Source organism: Heptranchias perlo, chromosome 25 (assembly GCF_035084215.1).
Source record: "Heptranchias perlo isolate sHepPer1 chromosome 25, sHepPer1.hap1, whole genome shotgun sequence".
Classification (NCBI taxonomy): Eukaryota; Metazoa; Chordata; class Chondrichthyes; order Hexanchiformes; family Hexanchidae; genus Heptranchias; species Heptranchias perlo.
In genome coordinates, this window is record NC_090349.1 from 190,001 (window position 1) to 210,184 (window position 20,184).

Genomic DNA, 20,184 nt, shown 5'->3' on the forward strand with positions numbered 1-20,184 from the left:
AAACTGTCAAAATTGATCATGCTCGGGCGGTCATTGGAATGGGGGAGCGATACCTCGACCCTTCAGTAACCTCGGTGGGTCAGTTGGTAGAAGTGGTCCCAGGTGTGGGAGTGAAGTTCACAGGAGGGAGGTCCCAGGTTTGGGAGTGAAGTTCACAGGAGGGAGGTCCCAGGTTTGGGAGTGAAGTACACAGGAGGGAGGTCCCAGGTTTGGGAGTGAAGTTCACAGGAGGGAGGTCCCAGGTGTGGGAGTGAAGTTCACAGGAGGGAGGGCCCAGGTTTGGGAGTGAAGTACACAGGAGGGAGGTCCCAGGTGTGGGAGTGAAGTTCACAGGAGGGAGGTCCCAGGTTTGGGAGTGAAGTACACAGGAGGGAGGGCCCAGGTGTGGGAGTGAAGTACACAGGAGGGAGGTCCCAGGTGTGGGAGTGAAGTACACAGGAGGGAGGTCCCAGGTGAGGGAGTGAAGTACGGAGGAGGGAGGGCCCAGGTGTGGGAGTGAAGTTCACAGGAGGGAGGTCCCAGGTGTGGGAGTGAAGTTCACAGGAGGGAGGTCCCAGGTGAGGGAGTGAAGTACGGAGGAGGGAGGTCCCAGGTGTGGGAGTGAAGTTCACAGGAGGGAGGTCCCAGGTGTGGGAGTGAAGTTCACAGGAGGGAGGTCCCAGGTGTGGGAGTGAAGTTTACAGGAGGGAGGTCCCAGGTGTGGGAGTGAAGTACACAGGAGGGAGGTCCCAGGTGTGGGAGTGAAGTACACAGGAGGGAGGTCCCAGGTGAGGGAGTGAAGTACGGAGGAGGGAGGTCCCAGGTGTGGGAGTGAAGTACGGAGGAGGGAGGTCCCAGGTGTGGGAGTGAAGTACGAAGGAGGGAGGTCCCAGGTGTGGGAGTGAAGTACGGAGGAGGGAGGTCCCAGGTGTGGGAGTGAAGTTCACAGGAGGGAGGTCCCAGGTGTGGGAGTGAAGTTCACAGGAGGGAGGTCCCAGGTGTGGGAGTGAAGTACACAGGAGGGAGGTCCCAGGTGAGGGAGTGAAGTACGGAGGAGGGAGGTCCCAGGTGTGGGAGTGAAGTACGGAGGAGGGAGGTCCCAGGTGTGGGAGTGAAGTACGAAGGAGGGAGGTCCCAGGTGTGGGAGTGAAGTACGGAGGAGGGAGGTCCCAGGTGTGGGAGTGAAGTACGAAGGAGGGAGGTCCCAGGTGTGGGAGTGAAGTACGGAGGAGGGAGGTCCCAGGTGTGGGAGTGAAGTTCACAGGAGGGAGGTCCCAGGTGTGGGAGTGAAGTTCACAGGAGGGAGGTCCCAGGTGTGGGAGTGAAGTACACAGGAGGGAGGTCCCAGGTGAGGGAGTGAAGTACGGAGGAGGGAGGTCCCAGGTGTGGGAGTGAAGTACGGAGGAGGGAGGTCCCAGGTGTGGGAGTGAAGTACGGAGGAGGGAGGTCCCAGGTGTGGGAGTGAAGTACGGAGGAGGGAGGTCCCAGGTGTGGGAGTGAAGTACGGAGGAGGGAGGTCCCAGGTGTGGGAGTGAAGTACGGAGGAGGGAGGTCCCAGGTGTGGGAGTGAAGTACGGAGGAGGGAGGTCCCAGGTGTGGGAGTGAAGTACGGAGGAGGGAGGTCCCAGGTGTGGGAGTGAAGTACGGAGGAGGGAGGTCCCAGGTGTGGGAGTGAAGTACGGAGGAGGGAGGTCCCAGGTGTGGGAGTGAAGTACGGAGGAGGGAGGTCCCAGGTGTGGGAGTGAAGTACGGAGGAGGGAGGTCCCAGGTGTGGGAGTGAAGTACACAGGAGGGAGGTCCCAGGTGTGGGAGTGAAGTACGGAGGAGGGAGGTCCCAGCTGGGATGTACTGATAGAAGCACCACTGGATCCAGAGGGTGTGGGTATTGGGTGAGGGTGGGATCTCGCTCAGCTGTGATGAGCTCCTGGCTGGAAAGGCTCACTGCTAAACCGCTCCCCCACCCAGGTACCAGAGATCAACAACCCACTGATCCGAACCCTGGCATGGGGCAACACCTCAGGAAGGGAAGGAAGGGCAAATTAAATTAAAAATCATTGGTCCACAGGTTTTCCCAGTGTTCCCCTCCCCCCTCTCCCTAATATGCATCAAGATTGAAGTGGAGGCTCTGAGAGCAGGCGACAGATTGAAACCCCCTCGACTAGAGTCTGGGGGTTCACCATGTGAGGGGCTGCTCACCATACTCATCCTGGAATGCCCCGTCGATGTTGGGGGGAATACCTCGCCAGTCGTTGGTACTGCGGGGGTAGATACTCTCCACACTGCCAGTCTTCACATTCAGTCGCCAGTAATTACTCCCTTTAAAGAGATAGATTTTCTTATTCTGCTCCAAGCCCCACATCAGAGCAGCCTGGATCTCCCCGACAGACAGTCCCAGCTCAGAGATCACCTTGGGCCCCGACACTTGATTTTCTCCGTCGTAGATCCAGTAATTGGAGCCTGGAAGAAAACGCAGGAGCAGAGAACAGTGACAAACTTCCCACAGGTCTGCTGGGAGACTGGGCGGAGCTCCAGACTGTTCACCCTGCGTTCCAACCCATCTCAGACTGATGGGAAGAACAAGGCAGGGAGCAGAAAATGGCATTCAGCCCATCGAAGCCCCTCCCTCTGGTACCTTAACTCCCCCATCGAAGCCCCTCCCTCTGGTACCTTAACTCCCCCATCGAAGCCCCTCCCTCTGGTACTTTAACTCCCCCATCGAAGCCCCTCCCTCTGGTACTTTAACTCCCCCATCGAAGCCCCTCCCTCTGGTACTTTAACTCCCCCATCGAAGCCCCTCCCTCTGGTACTTTAACTCCCCCATCGAAGCCCCTGCCAAAACAGGCAGGAGGCTTATTTAAATATTTAATTGAGGTGCTACACCCATTGTTGGTACCCTGACCCGATTTTCATGTATCAGTGCATCGCGTGTGCACTACACACGCCTTCGACATTGGTCCCAGCAGTCCTTAAAGGTGTGCTGCAGACTGCTCCAAAAACAGGCAAAAGCACTGACGCACAGAATCCCCCCGTCCATCACTGACCCACAGAGTCCCCGTCCATCACTGACCCACAGAGTCCCCGTCCATCACTGACCCACAGAGTCCCCGTCCATCACTGACCCACAGAGTCCCCGTCCATCACTGACCCACAGAGTCCCCCCTGTCCATCACTGACCCACAGAGTCCCCCCTGTCCATCACTGACCCACAGAGTCCCCGTCCATCACTGACCCACAGAGTCCCCCCCGTCCATCACTGACCCACAGAGTCCCCCTGTCCATCACTGACCCACAGAGTCCCCCCTTCCATCACTGACCCACAGAGTCCCCGTCCATCACTGACCCACAGAGTCCCCGTCCATCACTGACCCACAGAACCCCCCTGTCCATCACTGACCCACAGAGTCCCCGTCCATCACTGACCCACAGAGTCCCCGTCCATCACTGACCCACAGAGTCCCCCCGTTCCATCACTGACCCACAGAGTCCCCGTCCATCATAGAATCATAGACGTTCACAACATGGAAACAGGCCTTTCGGCCCAACATGTCCATGTTTCCCAGTTTATACCACAAAGCTAGTCCCAATTGCCTGCACTTGGCCCATATCCCTCTATACCCATCTTACCCATGTAACTGTCCAAATACTTTTTAAAAGACAAAATTGTACCTGCCTCTGCTACTGCCTCTGGCAGCTCGTTCCAGACACTCACCACCCTTTGAGTGAAAAAATTGCCCCTCTGGACCCTTTTGTATCTCTCCCCTCTCACCTTAAATCTATGCCCCCTCGTTATAGACTCCCCTACCTTTGGGAAAAGATTTTGACTATCTACCTTATCTATGCTCCTCATTATTTTATAGACTTCTATAAGATCACCCCTAAACCTCCTACTCTCCAGGGAAAAAAGTCTCAGTCTATCCAACCTCTCCCTATAAGTCAAACCATCAAGTCCCGGTAGCATCCTCGTAAATCTTTTCTGCACTCTTTCTAGTTTAATAATATCCTTTCTATAATAGGGTGACCAGAACTGTACACAGTACTCCAAGTGTGGCCTTACTAATGTCTTGTACAACTTCAACAAGACATCCCAACTCCTGCATTCAATGTTCTGACCAATGAAACCAAGCATGCCGAATGCCTTCTTCACCACCCTATCCACCTGTGACTCCACTTTCAAGGAGCGATGAACCTGTACTCCGAGATCTCTTTGTTCTATAACTCTCCCCAACGCCCTACCATTAACGGAGTAGGTCCTGGCCCGATTCGATCTACCAAAATGCATCACCTCACATTTATCTAAATTAAACTCCATCTGCCATTCATCGGCCCACTGGCCCAATTGATCAAGATCCCGTTGCAATCCTAGATAATCTTCTTCACTGTCCACAATGCCACCAATCTTGGTGTCATCTGCAAACTTACTAACCATGCCTCCTAAATTCTCATCCAAATCATTAATATAAATAACAAATAACAGCGGACCCAGCACCGATCCCTGAGGCACACCGCTGGACACAGGCCTCCTGTTTGAAAAACAACCCTCCACAACCACCCTCTGTCTTCTGTCGTCAATCCAATTTTGTATCCAATTGGCGACCTCACCTTGGATCCCATGAGATTTAACCTTATGTAACAACCTACCATGCGGTACCTTGTCAAATGCTTTGCTAAAGTCCATGTAGACCACGTCTACTGCACAGCCCTCATCTATCTTCTTGGTTACCCCTTCAAAAAACTCAATCAAATTCGTGAGACATGATTTTCCTCTCACAAAACCATGCTGACTGTTCCTAATTAGTCCCTGCCTCTCCAAATGCCTGTAGATCCTGTCTCTCAGAATACCCTCTAACAACTTACCCACTACAGATGTCAGGCTCACCGGTCTGTAGTTCCCAGGCTTTTCCCTGCCTCCCTTCTTAAACAAAGGCACAACATTTGCTACCCTCCAATCTTCAGGCACCTCACCTGTAGCTGTCGATGATTCAAATATCTCTGCTAGGGGACCCGCAATTTCCTCCCTAACCTCCCATAACGTCCTGGGATACATTTCATCAGGTCCCGGAGATTTATCTACCTTGATGCGTGTTAAGGCTTCCAGCACCTCCCTCTCTGTAATATGTACACTCCCCAAGACATCACTATTTATTTCCCCAAGTTCCCTAACATCCATGCCTTTCTCAACCGTAAATACCGATGTGAAATATTCATTCAGGATCTCACCCATCTCTTGTGGTTCCGCACATAGATGACCTTGTTGATCCTTAAGAGGCCCTACTCTCTCCCTAGTTACTCTTTTGCCCTTTACGTATTTATAGAAGCTCTTTGGATTCTCCTTTGCCTTATCTGCCAAAGCAATCTCATGTCCCCTTTTTGCCCTCCTGATTTCTCTCTTAACTCTACTCCGGCAATCTCTATATTCTTCAAGGGATCCACTTGATCCCAGCTGCCTATGCATGTCATATGCCTCCTTCTTCTTTTTGACTAGGGCCTCAATCTCCCGAGTCATCCAAGGTTCCCTACTTCTACCAGCCTTGCCCTTCACTTTATAAGGAATGTGCTTACCCTGAACCCTGGTTAACACACTTTTGAAAGCCTCCCACTTACCAGACGTCCCTTTGCCTGCCAACAGACTCTCCCAATCAACTTCTGAAAGTTCCTGTCTAATACCATCAAAATTGGCCTTTCCCCAATTTAGAATTTTAACTTTTGGGCCAGACCTATCCTTCTCCATAGCTATCTTAAAACTAATGGAATTATGATCACTGGTCCCAAAGTGATCCCTCACTAACACTTCTGTCACCTGCCCTTCCTTATTTCCCAAGAGGAGGTCAAGTTTTGCCCCCTCTCTAGTCGGGCCATCCACATACTGAATGAGAAATTCCTCCTGAATACACTCAACAAATTTCTCTCCATCCAAGCCCCTAATGCTATGGCTGTCCCAGTCAATGTTGGGAAAGTTAAAGTCCCCTACTATTACCACCCTATTTTTCTTGCAGCTGTCTGTAATCTCCTTACATATTTGCTCCTCAATTTCCCGTTGACTATTTGGGGGTCTGTAGTACAATCCTATCAAAGTGATCTCTCCCTTCTTATTTTTCAGTTCTACCCATATAGACTCAGTGGGCGAACCCTCGGATATATCCCCTCTCACTACTGCCGTGATGTTCTCCCTAATCAAGAACGCAACTCCCCCTCCTCTCTTACCTCCTGCTCTATCTTTCCTGTAGCATCTGTACCCTGGAACATTGAGCTGCCAGTCCTGCCCCTCCCTTAGCCATGTTTCAGTAATAGCTATAACATCCCAGTCCCATGTACCCATCCATGCCCTGAGTTCATCTGCCTTGCCCATCAGACTTCTTGCATTGAAATAAATGCAGTTTAATCTAGACTTCCCTTGGTCTTTGCCCTGCTTTCTCAGACCATCTGTCCGGTCATGTTTTGTACACTCTCCCTTACTGCCTTTTGTTTCTGTCACCACTTTACTTCCCACTGACTTCCTGCATCGGTTCCCATCCCCCTGCCACATTAGTTTAAACCCTCCCCAACAGCACTAGCAAACACTCCCCCTATGACATTGGTTCCAGTCCTGCCCAGATGCAGACCGTCCAATTTGTACAGGTCCCACCTCCCCCAGAACCGGTTCCAATGGCCCAGGAATTTGAATCCCTCCCTCTTGCACCATCTCTCAAGCCACGTATTCATCCGAGCTATCCTGTCATTCCTACTCTGACTAACCCGTGGCACTGGTAGCAATCCTGAGATTACTACCTTTGAGGTCCTACTTTTTAGTTTAACTCCTAACTCCCTAAATTCAGCTTGTAGGACCTCATCCCCTTTTTTACCTATATCGTTGGTACCTATATGCACCACGACAACTGGCTGTTCACCCTCCCCCTCCAGAATGTCCTGCAGCCGCTCCGAGACATCCCTGACCCTTGCACCAGGGAGGCAACATACCATCCTGGAGTCTCGGTTGCGTCCGCAGAAACGCCTGTCTATTCCCCTTACAATCGAGTCCCCTATCACTATAGCTCTGCCACTCTTTTTCCTGCCCTCCTGTGCAGCAGAGCCAGCCACGGTGCCATGAACCTGGCCGCTGTCACCTTCCCCTGGTGAGCCATCTCCCCCAACAGTATCCAAAACGGTATACCTGTTTTGGAGGGAGATGACCGCAGGGGACCCCTGCACTGCCTTCCTACTCTTCCTCTGTCTGTTGGTCACCCATTCACTATCTCCCTCAGTAATTTTTATCTGTGGTGTGACCAACTCACTGAACGTGCTATCCACGACTTCCTCAGCATCGCGAATGCCCCAAAGTGAGTCCATCCACAGCTCCAGAGCCGTCAAGCGGTCAAACAGTAGCTGCAGCTGACCAGTACTGACCTACAGAGTCCCCCCTTCCATCACTGACCCACAGAGTCCTCCCGTCCATCACTGACCAGTACTGACCCATAGAGTCCCCCCTGTCCATCACTGACCCACAGAGTCCCCCCGTCCATCACTGACCAGTACTGACCCACAGAGTCCCCCCTGTCCATCACTGACCCACAGAGTCCCCCCGTCCATCACTGACCAGTACTGACCCACAGAGTCCCCCCTGTCCATCACTGACCCACAGAGTCCCCCCTGTCCATCACTGACCCACAGAGTCCCCCCGTCCATCACTGACCCACAGAGTCCCCCCGTCCATCACTGAACAGTACTGACCCACAGAGTCCCCCCTGTCCATCACTGACCCACAGAGTCCCCCCGTCCATCATTGACCAGTAATGACCCACAGAGTCTGCCCTGTCCATCACTGACCCACAGAGTCCCCCCGTCCATCACTGACCAGTACTGACCCACAGAGTACCCCCTGTCCATTCCTGACCCACAGAGTCCCCCCGTCCATCACTGACCAGTACTGACCCACAGAGTACCCCCCGTCCATCACTGACCCACAGAGTCCCCCTGTCCATCACTGACCAGTACTGACCCACAGAGTCCCCCTGTCCATCACTGACCCACAGAGTCCTCCTGTCCATCACTGACCAGTACTGACCCACAGAGTCCTCCCGTCCATCACTGACCAGTACTGACCCACAGAATCCCCCCTGTCCATTCCTGACCCACAGAGTCCCCCCTGTCCATTCCTGACCCACAGAGTCCTCCTGTCCATCCCTGACCAGTACTGACCCACAGAGTCCCCCCGTCCATCACTGACCCACAGAGTCCCCGTCCATCACTGACCAGTACTGACCCACAGAGTCCCCGTCCATCACTGACCCACAGAGTCCTCCTGTCCATCACTGACCAGTACTGACCCACAGAGTCCCCCCGTCCATCACTGACCCACAGAGTCCCCGTCCATCACTGACCAGTACTGACCCACAGAGTCCCCCTTGTCCATCACTGACCCACAGAGTCCTCCTGTCCATCACTGACCAGTACTGACCCACAGAGTCCCCCTTGTCCATCACTGACCCACAGAGTCCCCCCGTCCATCACTGACCCACAGAGTCCTCCTGTCCATCCCTGACCAGTACTGACCCACAGAGTCCCCCCGTCCATCACTGACCCACAGAGTCCCCGTCCATCACTGACCAGTACTGACCCACAGAGTCCCCCCGTCCATCACTGACCCACAGAGTCCCCGTCCAACACTGATCCACAGAGTCCCCGTCCATCACTGACCCACAGAGTCCCCCCGTCCATCACTGACCCACAGAGTCCCCCCTGTCCATCACTGACCCACAGAGTCCTCCCGTCCATCACTGACCAGTACTGACCCACAGAGTCCCCCATGTCCATCACTGACCCACAGAGTCCCCGTCCATCACTGACCAGTACTGACCCACAGAGTCCCCCCGTCCATCACTGACCCACAGAGTCCCCCCGTCCATCACTGACCCACAGAGTCCCCCCGTCCATCACTGACCCACAGAGTCTCCCAGTCCATCACTGACCAGTACTGACCCACAGAGTCCTCCCGTCCATCACTGACCCACAGAGTCCTCCCGTCCATCACTGACCAGTACTGACCCACAGAGTCCCCCTTGTCCATCACTGACCCACAGAGTCCCCCCGTCCATCACTGACCCACAGAGTCCTCCTGTCCATCCCTGACCAGTACTGACCCACAGAGTCCCCCCGTCCATCACTGACCCACAGAGTCCCCGTCCATCACTGACCAGTACTGACCCACAGAGTCCCCGTCCAACACTGATCCACAGAGTCCCCGTCCATCACTGACCCACAGAGTCCCCCCGTCCATCACTGACCCACAGAGTCCCCCCTGTCCATCACTGACCCACAGAGTCTCCCAGTCCATCACTGACCCACAGAGTCCTCCCGTCCATCACTGACCAGTACTGACCCACAGAGTCCTCCCGTCCATCACTGACCCACAGAGTCCTCCCGTCCATCACTGACCCACAGAGTCCTCCCGTCCATCACTGACCAGTACTGACCCACAGAGTCCCCCTTGTCCATCACTGACCCACAGAGTCCCCCCGTCCATCACTGACCCACAGAGTCCTCCCGTCCATCACTGACCAGTACTGACCCACAGAGTCCCCCTTGTCCATCACTGACCCACAGAGTCCCCCCGTCCATCACTGACCCACAGAGTCCCCCCGTCCATCACTGACCAGTACTGACCCACAGAATCCCCCTTGTCCATCACTGACCCACAGAGTCCTCCCGTCCATCACTGACCCACAGAGTCCCCCTGTCCATCACTGACCTACAGAGTCCCTCCCGTCCATCACTGACCCACAGAGTCCTCCCGTCCATCACTGACCAGTACTGACCCACAGAGTCCCCCTTGTCCATCACTGACCCACAGAGTCCCCCCGTCCATCACTGACCCACAGAGTCCCCCCGTCCATCACTGACCAGTACTGACCCACAGAATCCCCCTTGTCCATCACTGACCCACAGAGTCCCCCCGTCCATCACTGACCCACAGAGTCCCCCCTGTCCATCAATGACCCACAGAGTCCTCCCGTCCATCACTGACCCACAGAGTCCGCCCTGTCCATCACTGACCAGTACTGACCCACAGAGTCCCCCCGTCCATCACAGACCAGTACTGACCCACAGAGTCCCCCCTGTCCATCAATGACCCACAGAGTCCCCCCGTCCATCATTGACCAGTAATGACCCACAGAGTCTGCCCTGTCCATCACTGACCAGTAATGACCCACAGAATCCCCCTTGTCCATCACTGACCCACAGAGTCCCCCCGTCCATCACTGACCCACAGAGTCCTCCCGTCCATCACTGACCAATACTGACCCACAGAGTCCGCCCTGTCCATCACTGACCAGTACTGACCCACAGAGTCCCCCCGTCCATCACTGACCAGTACTGACCCACAGAGTCCCTGTCCATCACTGACCCACAGAGTCCCCGTCCATCACTGACCCACAGAGTCCTCCCGTCCATCACTGACCAATACTGACCCACAGAGTCTGCTCTGTCCATCACTGACCAGTACTGACACACAGAGTCCGCCCTGTCCATCATTGACCAGTAATGACCCACAGAGTGCCCCCCATCCATCACTGACCAGTACTGACCTACAGAATCCCCCCTGTCCATCACTGACCCACAGAGTCCCCCCGTCCATCACTGACCAGTACTGACCCACAGAGTCCCCCCGTCCATCACTGACCAGTACTGACCCACAGAGTCCCCCCGTCCACCCCTGACCCACAGAGTCCTCCTGTCCATCACTGACCCACAGAGTCCTCCTGTCCATCACTGACCACTACTGACCCACAGAGTCCCCCCGTCCACCCCTGACCCACAGAGTCCTCCTGTCCATCACTGACCCACAGAGTCCTCCTGTCCATCACTGACCAGTACTGACCCACAGAATCCCCCCCGTCCATCACTGACCCACAGAGTCCTCCCGTCCATCACTGACCAGTACTGACCCACAGAGTCCCCCCGTCCACCCCTGACCCACAGAGTCCTCCTGTCCATCACTGACCCACAGAGTCCTCCTGTCCATCACTGACCAGTACTGACCCACAGAGTCCCCCCGTCCATCACTGACCCACAGAGTGCCCCCGTCCATCACTGACCAGTACTGACCCACAGAGTCCCCCCGTCCATCACTGACCCACAGAGTCCCCCTGTCCATCACTGACCCACAGAGTCCCCCCCGTCCATCACTGACCCACAGAGTGCCCCCGTCCATCACTGACCAGTACTGACCCACAGAGTCCCCCCCGTCCATCACTGACCCACAGAGTGCCCCCGTCCATCACTGACCAGTACTGACCCACAGAGTCCCCCTGTCCATCACTGACCCACAGAGTCCTCCCGTCCATCACTGACCAGTACTGACCCACAGAATCCCCCCTGTCCATCACTGACCCACAGAGTCCCCCCTGTCCATCACTGACCCACAGAGTCCCCCCGTCCATCACTGACCCACAGAGTCCCCCCCGTCCATCACTGACCCACAGAGTGCCCCCGTCCATCACTGACCAGTACTGACCCACAGAGTCCCCCCCGTCCATCACTGACCCACAGAGTGCCCCCGTCCATCACTGACCAGTACTGACCCACAGAGTCCTCCTGTCCATCACTGACCCACAGAGTCCTCCCGTCCATCACTGACCAGTACTGACCCACAGAATCCCCCCTGTCCATCACTGACCCACAGAGTCCCCCCTGTCCATCACTGACCCACAGAGTCCCCCCGTCCATCACTGACCCACAGAGTCCCCCTGTCCATCACTGACCTACAGAGTCCCTCCCGTCCATCACTGACCAGAAAAGACCCATTGACCCTGATATTTACGGGGAAGCAGGGAGGGAGGTGGGAGGCGTAGCGAATTTAACAGCAGGATCTCATTTAAATTTTGTATCTCCGTTTGCCATCCGGCAGCCGGAAAGGGGGTCGGGGTCGGGGGAGCGAGAGGGAGCGAGAGGTCGGGGGAGCGAGAGGTCGGGGGAGCGAGAGGTCGGGGGTCGGAGAGGTCGGGGGAGCGAGAGGTCGGGGGAGCGAGAGGTCGGGGGAGCGAGAGGTCGGGGGAGCGAGAGGTCGGGGGGAGCGAGAGGTCGGGGGAGCGAGAGGTCGGGGGAGGGAGAGGTCGGGGGAGGGAGAGGTCGGGGGTCGGAGAGGTCGGGGGTCGGAGAGGTCGGGGGTCGGAGAGGTCGGGGGTCGGAGAGGTCGGGGGTCGGAGAGGTCGGGGGTCGGAGAGGTCGGGGGTCGGAGAGGTCGGGGTCGGAGAGGTCGGGGGGCGGTGGATCGCGGGGAGGGGGGCAGTTTGTTGTAGATATGTTTGGTGGGCTGGGGGGAAACACTCCCACTCCTCCTGGCCCACAAGCAGTGCTGGATCAGGCTGTTCTCGCCTCCCTTCAGCTGTCGGGTTTCCAGAGCCGTTAAATCTAAAAGCTCGCTAAAATTTGAGACACAGCCTCATTAAAATATTGAAATGATGAACCCACCACTCGAGAGCAGGTTGGTCACTCCCCTCCCCCCAAACCTGCCTCTGTTAAAAGTGCAAGTTGGGGTCGCGTTTAAGATTTTTGATATTTTTAAATTCCCCTCACCGTCCCCTCCCGTCCATCACCCTCCCCTCCCGTCACTCATCCTCCCCTCCCGTCCCTCACCGACCCCTCCCGTCCCTCACCGACCCCTCCCGTCCCTCACCGACCCCTCCCGTCCCTCACCGACCCCTCCCGTCCCTCACCGACCCCTCCCGTCCGTCACTGACCCACTGACCCGTCCTGTCCGTCACCGACCCCTCCTGTCCGTCACCGACCCCTCCTGTCCGTCACTGACCCACTGACCCCTCCTGTCCGTCACCGACCCCTCCTGTCCGTCACCGACCCCTCCTGTCCGTCACCGACCCCTCCTGTCCGTCACCGACCCCCCCTGTCCGTCACCGACCCCTCCTGTCCGTCACCGACCCCCCCTGTCCGTCACTGACCCCTCCTGTCCGTCACTGACCCCTCCTGTCCGTCACTGACCCACAGACCTCTCCTGTCCGTCACTGACCCCTCCGGTCCGTCACTGACCCCTCCGGTCCGTCACAGACCCCTCCTGCCCGTCACTGACCCCTCCTGTCCGTCACTGACCCCTCCTGTCCGTCACTGACCCACAGACCCCTCCTGTCCGTCACTGACCCCTCCTGTCCGTCACTGACCCACTGACCCCTCCTGTCCGTCACCGACCCCTCCTGTCCGTCACCGACCCCTCCTGTCCGTCACCGACCCCTCCTGTCCGTCACCGACCTCTCCTGTCCGTCACCGACCTCTCCTGTCCGTCACCGACCTCTCCTGTCCGTCACTGACCCCTCCTGTCCGTCACTGACCCACTGACCCCTCCAGTCCGTCACCGACCCCTCCTGTCCGTCACGGACCCCTCCTGTCCGTCACTGACCCCTCCTGTCCGTCACTGACCCCTCCTGTCCGTCACCGACCCACTGACCCCTCCTGTCCTTCACTGACCCCTCCAGTCCGTCACCGACCCCCCCTGTCCGTCACCGACCCACTGACCCCTCCTGTCCGTCACTGACCAGTATCTCTGTGGGTTTAAGCACTGACTTCACACACACCCCCTGCCTTTTTAAATGAAACAGCCCACCCCCAGCTGGTTTTGGAGTAGGAAATGGATTGGAGGGTTAGAGAAGGAGAAGCGGGGGAAGAGAATATACAAAATAAATCAGAGAGGAAATCTAACCTTGGAAGAACCAGAAGTTTCCAGCCGAGTCCTCGAAGCCTGCGTCGAGGTGGTCAGGGATCGCCGCCCAGTGGCGGGAGGCCAGCGCTGGGTACCCGGGCTGCAGGTGTCGGTCTCTCAATCTCCACACGTACTTGGATTTAAAGAAGAAGAGCTCCCCACGGATCATCGACACTGCATCAAAGTCAGTGTCACAGGCATCTGGCTGCAAACGGTGAATTGGTGACAGTTACACAGCTCCCAGTCAACGGTTATCACAAAGGGCCAGAAACTCCACCGGGCTTCTCAGGCCAGAGTGACCGCAGAATTTCAGCACCAACATAGCCTGGGGTTTGTACCCTAGTAATGGTTATCTTGACCAAGAGAAAGCGCTGCCATCTCCTCCTGACCTTTAACACCATCACCGAGACCCCAATCAATGCCCTGGGGGTCACCATTGACCAAAAGCTGAACTGGACCATATCAACACCATGGCTACAAGAGCAGGTCAGAGGCTGGGTATTCTGCGGCGAGTGACTCACCTCCTGATTCCCCAAAGCCTTTCCACCATTTACAAGGCACAAGTCAGGAGTGTGATGGAATACTCTCCACTTGCCTGGATGAGTGCAGCTCCAACAACACTCAAGAAGCTCGACACCATCCAGGATAAAGCAGCCCGCTTGATTGGCACCCCATCCACCACCCTAAACATTCACTCCCTTCACCACCGGTGCACTGTGGCTGCAGTGTGTACCATCCACAGGATGCACTGCAGCAACTCGCCAAGGCTTCTTCGACAGCACCTCCCAAACCCGCGACCTCTACCACCTAGAAGGACAAGAGCAGCAGGCACATGGGAACAACACCACCTGCACGTTCCCCTCCAAGTCACACACCATCCCGACTTGGAAATATATCGCCGTTCCTTCATCGTCGCTGGGTCAAAATCCTGGAACTCCCTTCCTAACAGCACTGTGGGAGAACCTTCACCACACGGACTGCAGTGGTTCAAGAAGGCGGCTCACCACCACCTTCTCAAGGGCAATTAGGGATGGGCAATAAATGCCGGCCTCGCCAGCGACACCCACGTCCTGAGATCATTGAGATTGGGTTTTCTCCTGATCCTATCCTGAAGACACTGTCTCTAGCTGGGCCATCACTGGCCATGTTTTAATGAGGGAGACAAAACAGTGAAGGTGGGTGGGCTATTCCCCCACAGGGGCATCACAGCCAAGCCAAACATTCGCACACACAGACTTTCCGGCCTGGGTTGCTGGATTGCAAACAGGAGCGGGAACCCTGGCTGATTTTCACTGTCCTGCCCCCAACCCAGGGCACTGAGGCAATCTCAATGCCCCATAAGATCAGCTAGTTGAGCACAGACCAAGGATCAGACTTGGGTCCTCCCTGGTTTTTAAGGCTCAGTAACACAGCCCCACACTAACACTGATACTGATATGGGCTGGCATTAGAATCTGGCTGGCTGCTCCCAGTGTAGGCCAGGACCCAGTGTAGGCCAGGACCCAGTGTAGGCCAGGACCCAGTGTAGGCCAGGACCCAGTGTAGGCCAGGACCCAGTGTAGACCAGGACCCAGTGTAGACCAGGACCCAGTGTAGACCAGGACCCAGTGTAGGCCAGGACCCAGTGTAGGCCAGGACCCAGTGTAGGCCAGGACCCAGTGTAGACCAGGACCCAGTGTAGGCCAGGACCCAGTGTAGACCAGGACCCAGTGTAGACCAGGACCCAGTGCCCAATCAGCCTGCAGAAGAAAGGAATGGGCGCTAGTGACCCAAACTCTACAATCGCAGCTCGAGATTGGTCCCAGTAACATCCAGATCAGCATCTTAACTCCACAGTGTCATTAGTGAGATGGCCGTTCTGTGCCCCATCCTTTCCCTATATATGATGTGGAGATGCCGGTGATGGACTGGGGTTGACAATTGTAAACAATTTTACAACACCAAGTTATAGTCCAGCAATTTTATTTTAAATTCCACAAGCTTTCGGAGGCTTCCTCCTTCGTCAGGTGAACCATTTTCCACACCGTTCACCTGAGGAAGGAGGAAGCCTCCGAAAGCTTGTGGAATTTAAAATAAATTTGTTGGACTATAACTTGGTGTTGTAAAATTGTTTACAATTTCCCTATATAAGCAGTGTTCAGTGGGACTTGCTGCTGGTTTTGAAGTGTCAATGAAAATGTTGGCTCTAATCATTGACGTGGCAAGGTGGGCCAGCTGTGGGACCAGCCAGCGAAGGTGGGCCAGCTGTGGGACCAGCCAGCGAAGGTGGGCCAGCTGTGGGACCAGCCAGCGAAGGTGGGCCAGCTGTGGGACCAGCCAGCGAAGGTGGGCCAGCTGTGGGACCAGCCAGCGAAGGTGGGCCAGCTGTGGGACCAGCCAGCGAAGGTGGGCCAGCTGTGGGACCAGCCAGCGAAGGTGGGCCAGCTGTGGGACCAGCCAGTGAAGGTGGGTCAGCTGTGGGACCAGCCAGCGAAGGTGGGCCAGCTGTGGGACCAGCCAGCGAAGGTGGGCCAGCTGTGGGACCAGCCAGCGAAGGTGAGCCAGCTGTGGGACCAGCCAGCGAAGGTGGGCCAGCTGTGGGACCAGCCAGCGAAGGTGGGCCAGCTGTGGGACCAGCCAGCGAAGGTGGGCCAGCTGTGGGACCAGCCAGCGAAGGTGGGCCAGCTGTGGGACCAGCCAGCGAAGGTGGGCCAGCTGTGGGACCAGCCAGCGAAGGTGGGCCAGCTGTGGGACCAGCCAGCGAAGGTGGGCCAGCTGTGGGACCAGCCAGTGAAGGTGGGCCAGCTGTGGGACCAGCCAGCGAAGGTGGGCAAGCTGTGGGACCAGCCAGCGAAGGTGGGCCAGCTGTGGGACCAGCCAGCGAAGGTGGGCCAGCTGTGGGACCAGCCAGCGAAGGTGGGTCAGCTGTGGGACCAGCCAGTGAAGGTGGGCCAGCTGTGGGACCAGCCAGCGAAGGTGAGCCAGCTGTGGGACCAGCCAGCGAAGGTGGGCAAGCTGTGGGACCAGCCAGCGAAGGTGAGCCAGCTGTGGGTGCACACTCTGGAACCAGCCAGTGAAGGTGGGCACCTGTGATGGGACTGGCCAGTTGGTCAATGTGGCACCCTCTGTGGGCACAGCCAGTGGCTTTAGGTAAAGCCCCAAGAATGACATCATCGGTCAGCATCTCTGGTGCGACTGAATATTTTAGATTTGACTGGTTGTGGGGGGGGGGTGGGGGGAAGGGCTGCAGAATCTCTGGCCAGGATTCTCCCCGATCTGCTCCCGCTCTGTTGCCGTGACTTGGCCTGAAGTCTGGCAGAAATCCTGTCTGCTTGTAAACGGGGCTTCCGGTGAAGTTATGGTAATGGAACGGGAGCAGATCCCGAGAAATTCCCAGCCTAACTGCCTGAATAGAGTTAATGTTTAAAGCCTGTTAATTTACAGGTCTCTCAGATCTCGGTATGTTTCAAATGTTAAAAATATTTGATAGGATAGATACGGAGAAACTATTTCCTTTGGTGGGGGAGAACAAGGAGGGAACAATCTTAAAATCAGAGCTAGGCCGTTCAGGGGTGATGTCAGGAATCACTTCACACAAAGGGGAGTGGGAATCTGGAACTCTCTCCAACAACAAGCTGTTGAGGCTGGGGGACAATTGGAGCTTTCAAGTCTGAGATGGATAGATGTTTGTTGGTTAAGGGTATCAGGGATATGGAGTAAAGGCGGGGAAATGGGGTTGAGATACAGATCAGCCGTGATCTGATTGAATGGCCTCCTGCTGTTCCTGTGTAACAGGCTCGAGGGGCTGAATGGCCTCCTCCTGGTCCTGTGGTCCGGTGTATGGAAGGTTTCTCTCACTGTACCTCTTGTCCTTGACGGTCGACACTGGGCAGTTCATTGGTTTCAGTTTCGTGGTTGAAGTGCTCGGCTTCTTTGTAGTGAGACGTGCCGTATAAATACTGTATCCCCTGCTCGTCGTCCTCCGCCAGACTCAGTGGGTAGCGGAAAGTGTAATAAGGTGACATTAAGGATTTTGGGACCGTTGAATGTTGCAGGCCGAGAGCATGGCCAAACTCGTGAGCAGCGACTTGAAGCAGATCAGTACCTGAGCACAGAAGAGGTAAGAGCAGCATCACGGACTGGTGCCCAATAGGACAGGAGTATCTGAAAACACAGTACGGTAACTTTTACAGCAATCTCTCTCTCCTCCTCTCCCGATTCCCCCCCCCTCCTCCTCCTCCTCTCCTGAATCCCCCCCCCTCCTCTCTCCTGAATCCCCCCCTCCTCCTCCTCTCCTGAACCCCCCCCTCCTCCTCCTCTCCTGAATCCCCCCCTCCTCCTCCTCCTCTCTAATCCCCCCCTCCCTCCTCCCTAATACCACCCTCCTCCTCCTCCTCTTCCTGAATCCCCCCCTCCTCCTCCTCTCCTGAATCCCCCCTCCTCCTCCTCTCCTGAATCCCCCCCCCTCCTCCTCTCCTGAATCCCCCCCTCCTCCTCCTCTCCTGAATCCCCCCTCCTCCTCTCACTTCCTGAATCCCCCCTCCTCCTCCTCTCCTGAATCCCCCCTCCTCCTCCTCTCCTGAATCCCCCCTCCTCCTCCTCTCCTGAATCCCCCCTCCCTCCTCCTCTCCTGAATCCCCCCCTCCTCCTCCCTGAATCCCCCCCTCCTCCTCCTCTCCTGAATCCCCCCTCCTCCTCCTCTCCTGAATCCCCCTCCTCCTCCTCTCCTGAATCCCCCCTCCTCCTCCTCTCCTGAATCCCCTCCTCCTCCTCCTCTCCTGAATCCCCTCCTCCTCCTCTCCTGAATCCCCCCCTCCTCATCCTCTCCTGAATCCCCCCTCCTCCTCCTCTCCTGAATCCCCCCTCCTCCTCTTCTCCTGAATCCCCCCTCCTCCTCTCCTGAAGGTCCCAGAAGCCCTCCAATACACTTGCCCAATTGGCACTTTTCATGCACGAGCCTAGAAGTGAGTGTCAGTAGGATATTCGACCAAGGGAGCCACACAAATGCACACTTTCCAGCAGCAGCCACTGATGGCGATCAGGAGCAGGCAGGTTGGCTGGTTTTCTCAGTCCAGGGCCGACAGTTAACATAAGAAATGGGAGCAGGGTAGGCCATTCGCCCCTCGAGCCTGCTCCGCCATTCAATCAGATCATGGCTGATCTCCGACCTCAACTCCACTTTCCCGCCCGATCCCCATATCCTTTGATTCTCTCGAGTCCAAAAATCTATTGATCTCAGTCTTGATTACACTCAATGACTGAGCATCCACAGCTCTCTGGGGTAAAGAATTCCAAAGATTCACCACCCTCTGAGTGAAGAAATTCCTCCTCATCTCAGTCCTAAATGGCCGACCCCGTATCCTGAGACTATGCCCCCTAGTTCTAGACTCACCAGCCAGGGGAAACAATCTCTCAGCATCTACCCTGTCCAGCCCCCTCAGAATCTTATGTGTTTCAATGAGATCACACCTCATTCTTCTAAACTCCAGACAATATAGGGCCATTCTACTCAATCTCTCCTCAGATGACAACCCTCTCATCCCAGGAATCAATCTAGTGAACCTTTGTTGCACCGCCTCTAAGGCAAGTATAACCTTCCTTAGAAAAGGAGACTAAAACTGTACACAGTACTCCAGGTGAGGTCTCACCAACCCCTGTACAATTGTAGCAAGACTTCCTTACTCTTATACTCCAACCCCCGTACAATAAAGGCCAACATGCCATCTGCTTTCCTAATTGCTTGCTGTACCTGCATACTAACTTCTTGTGTTTTTTGTACGAGGACACTCAAATCTCTCTGGACACCAACATTTAATAGTTTCTCACTATTTAAAAAATATTCTGTTTTTCTATTCTTCCTACCAAAGTGAATAACCTCACATTTTCCCACATTACACTCCATCTGCCACCTTTCTTGCCCACTCACTTAACCTGTCTCTATCCCTTTGCAGACTCTGTATCCTCTCACAGTTTACTTTCCCACCTAGCTTTGTATCGTCAGCAAACCTGGATACATTACACTCAGTCCCTTCATCTAAGTCACTAATATAGATTGTAAATAGCTGAGGCCCAAGCACTGATCCTTGCGGTACCCCACTAGTTACAGCCTGCCAACCTGAAAATGACCCATTTATTCCTACTGTTTTCTGTCCATTAACCAATCCTCAATCCATGCTAATATATTACCCTCAATCCCATGAGCCCTAATCTTGTGTAACAACCTTTTATGTGGCACCTTATCGAATGCCTTTTGAAAATCTAAATATACGACATCCATTGGTTCCCCTTTATCTACCCTGCTGGTTACATCCTCAAAAAACTCTAATAAATTTGTCAAACACGATTACCCTTTCATAAAACCATGTTGACTCTGTCTAATCATATTATGATTTTCTAAGTGCCCTGTTACCTCTTCCTTAATAATGGATTCCAGCATTTTCCCAACGACTGATGTCAGGCTAACTGGCCTGTAGTTCCCTGTTTTCTCTCTCCCTCCTTTATTGAATAGCGGGGTTACATTTGTGACCTTCCAATTTGTGAGGACA

General features: G+C 55.4%; 1 protein-coding gene across 1 annotated transcript in view; it reads right to left on the bottom strand.

Moving 5' to 3' along the window:
* Positions 1–17,772, bottom strand: part of LOC137342424 (stromelysin-3-like) — a 24,664-nt gene extending 6,892 nt beyond the window's left edge. Inside the window, exons 1-3 of the mRNA XM_068006348.1 lie at positions 17,503–17,772; positions 13,661–13,865; positions 2,176–2,436 (exon numbers count right to left, since the gene is read on the bottom strand). Of these exons, the coding sequence (XP_067862449.1) occupies positions 2,176–2,436; positions 13,661–13,865; positions 17,503–17,772 (736 nt within the window). The remainder of the gene's footprint in view (positions 1–2,175; positions 2,437–13,660; positions 13,866–17,502) is intronic.
* Positions 17,773–20,184: the final 2,412 nt, after the last annotated feature.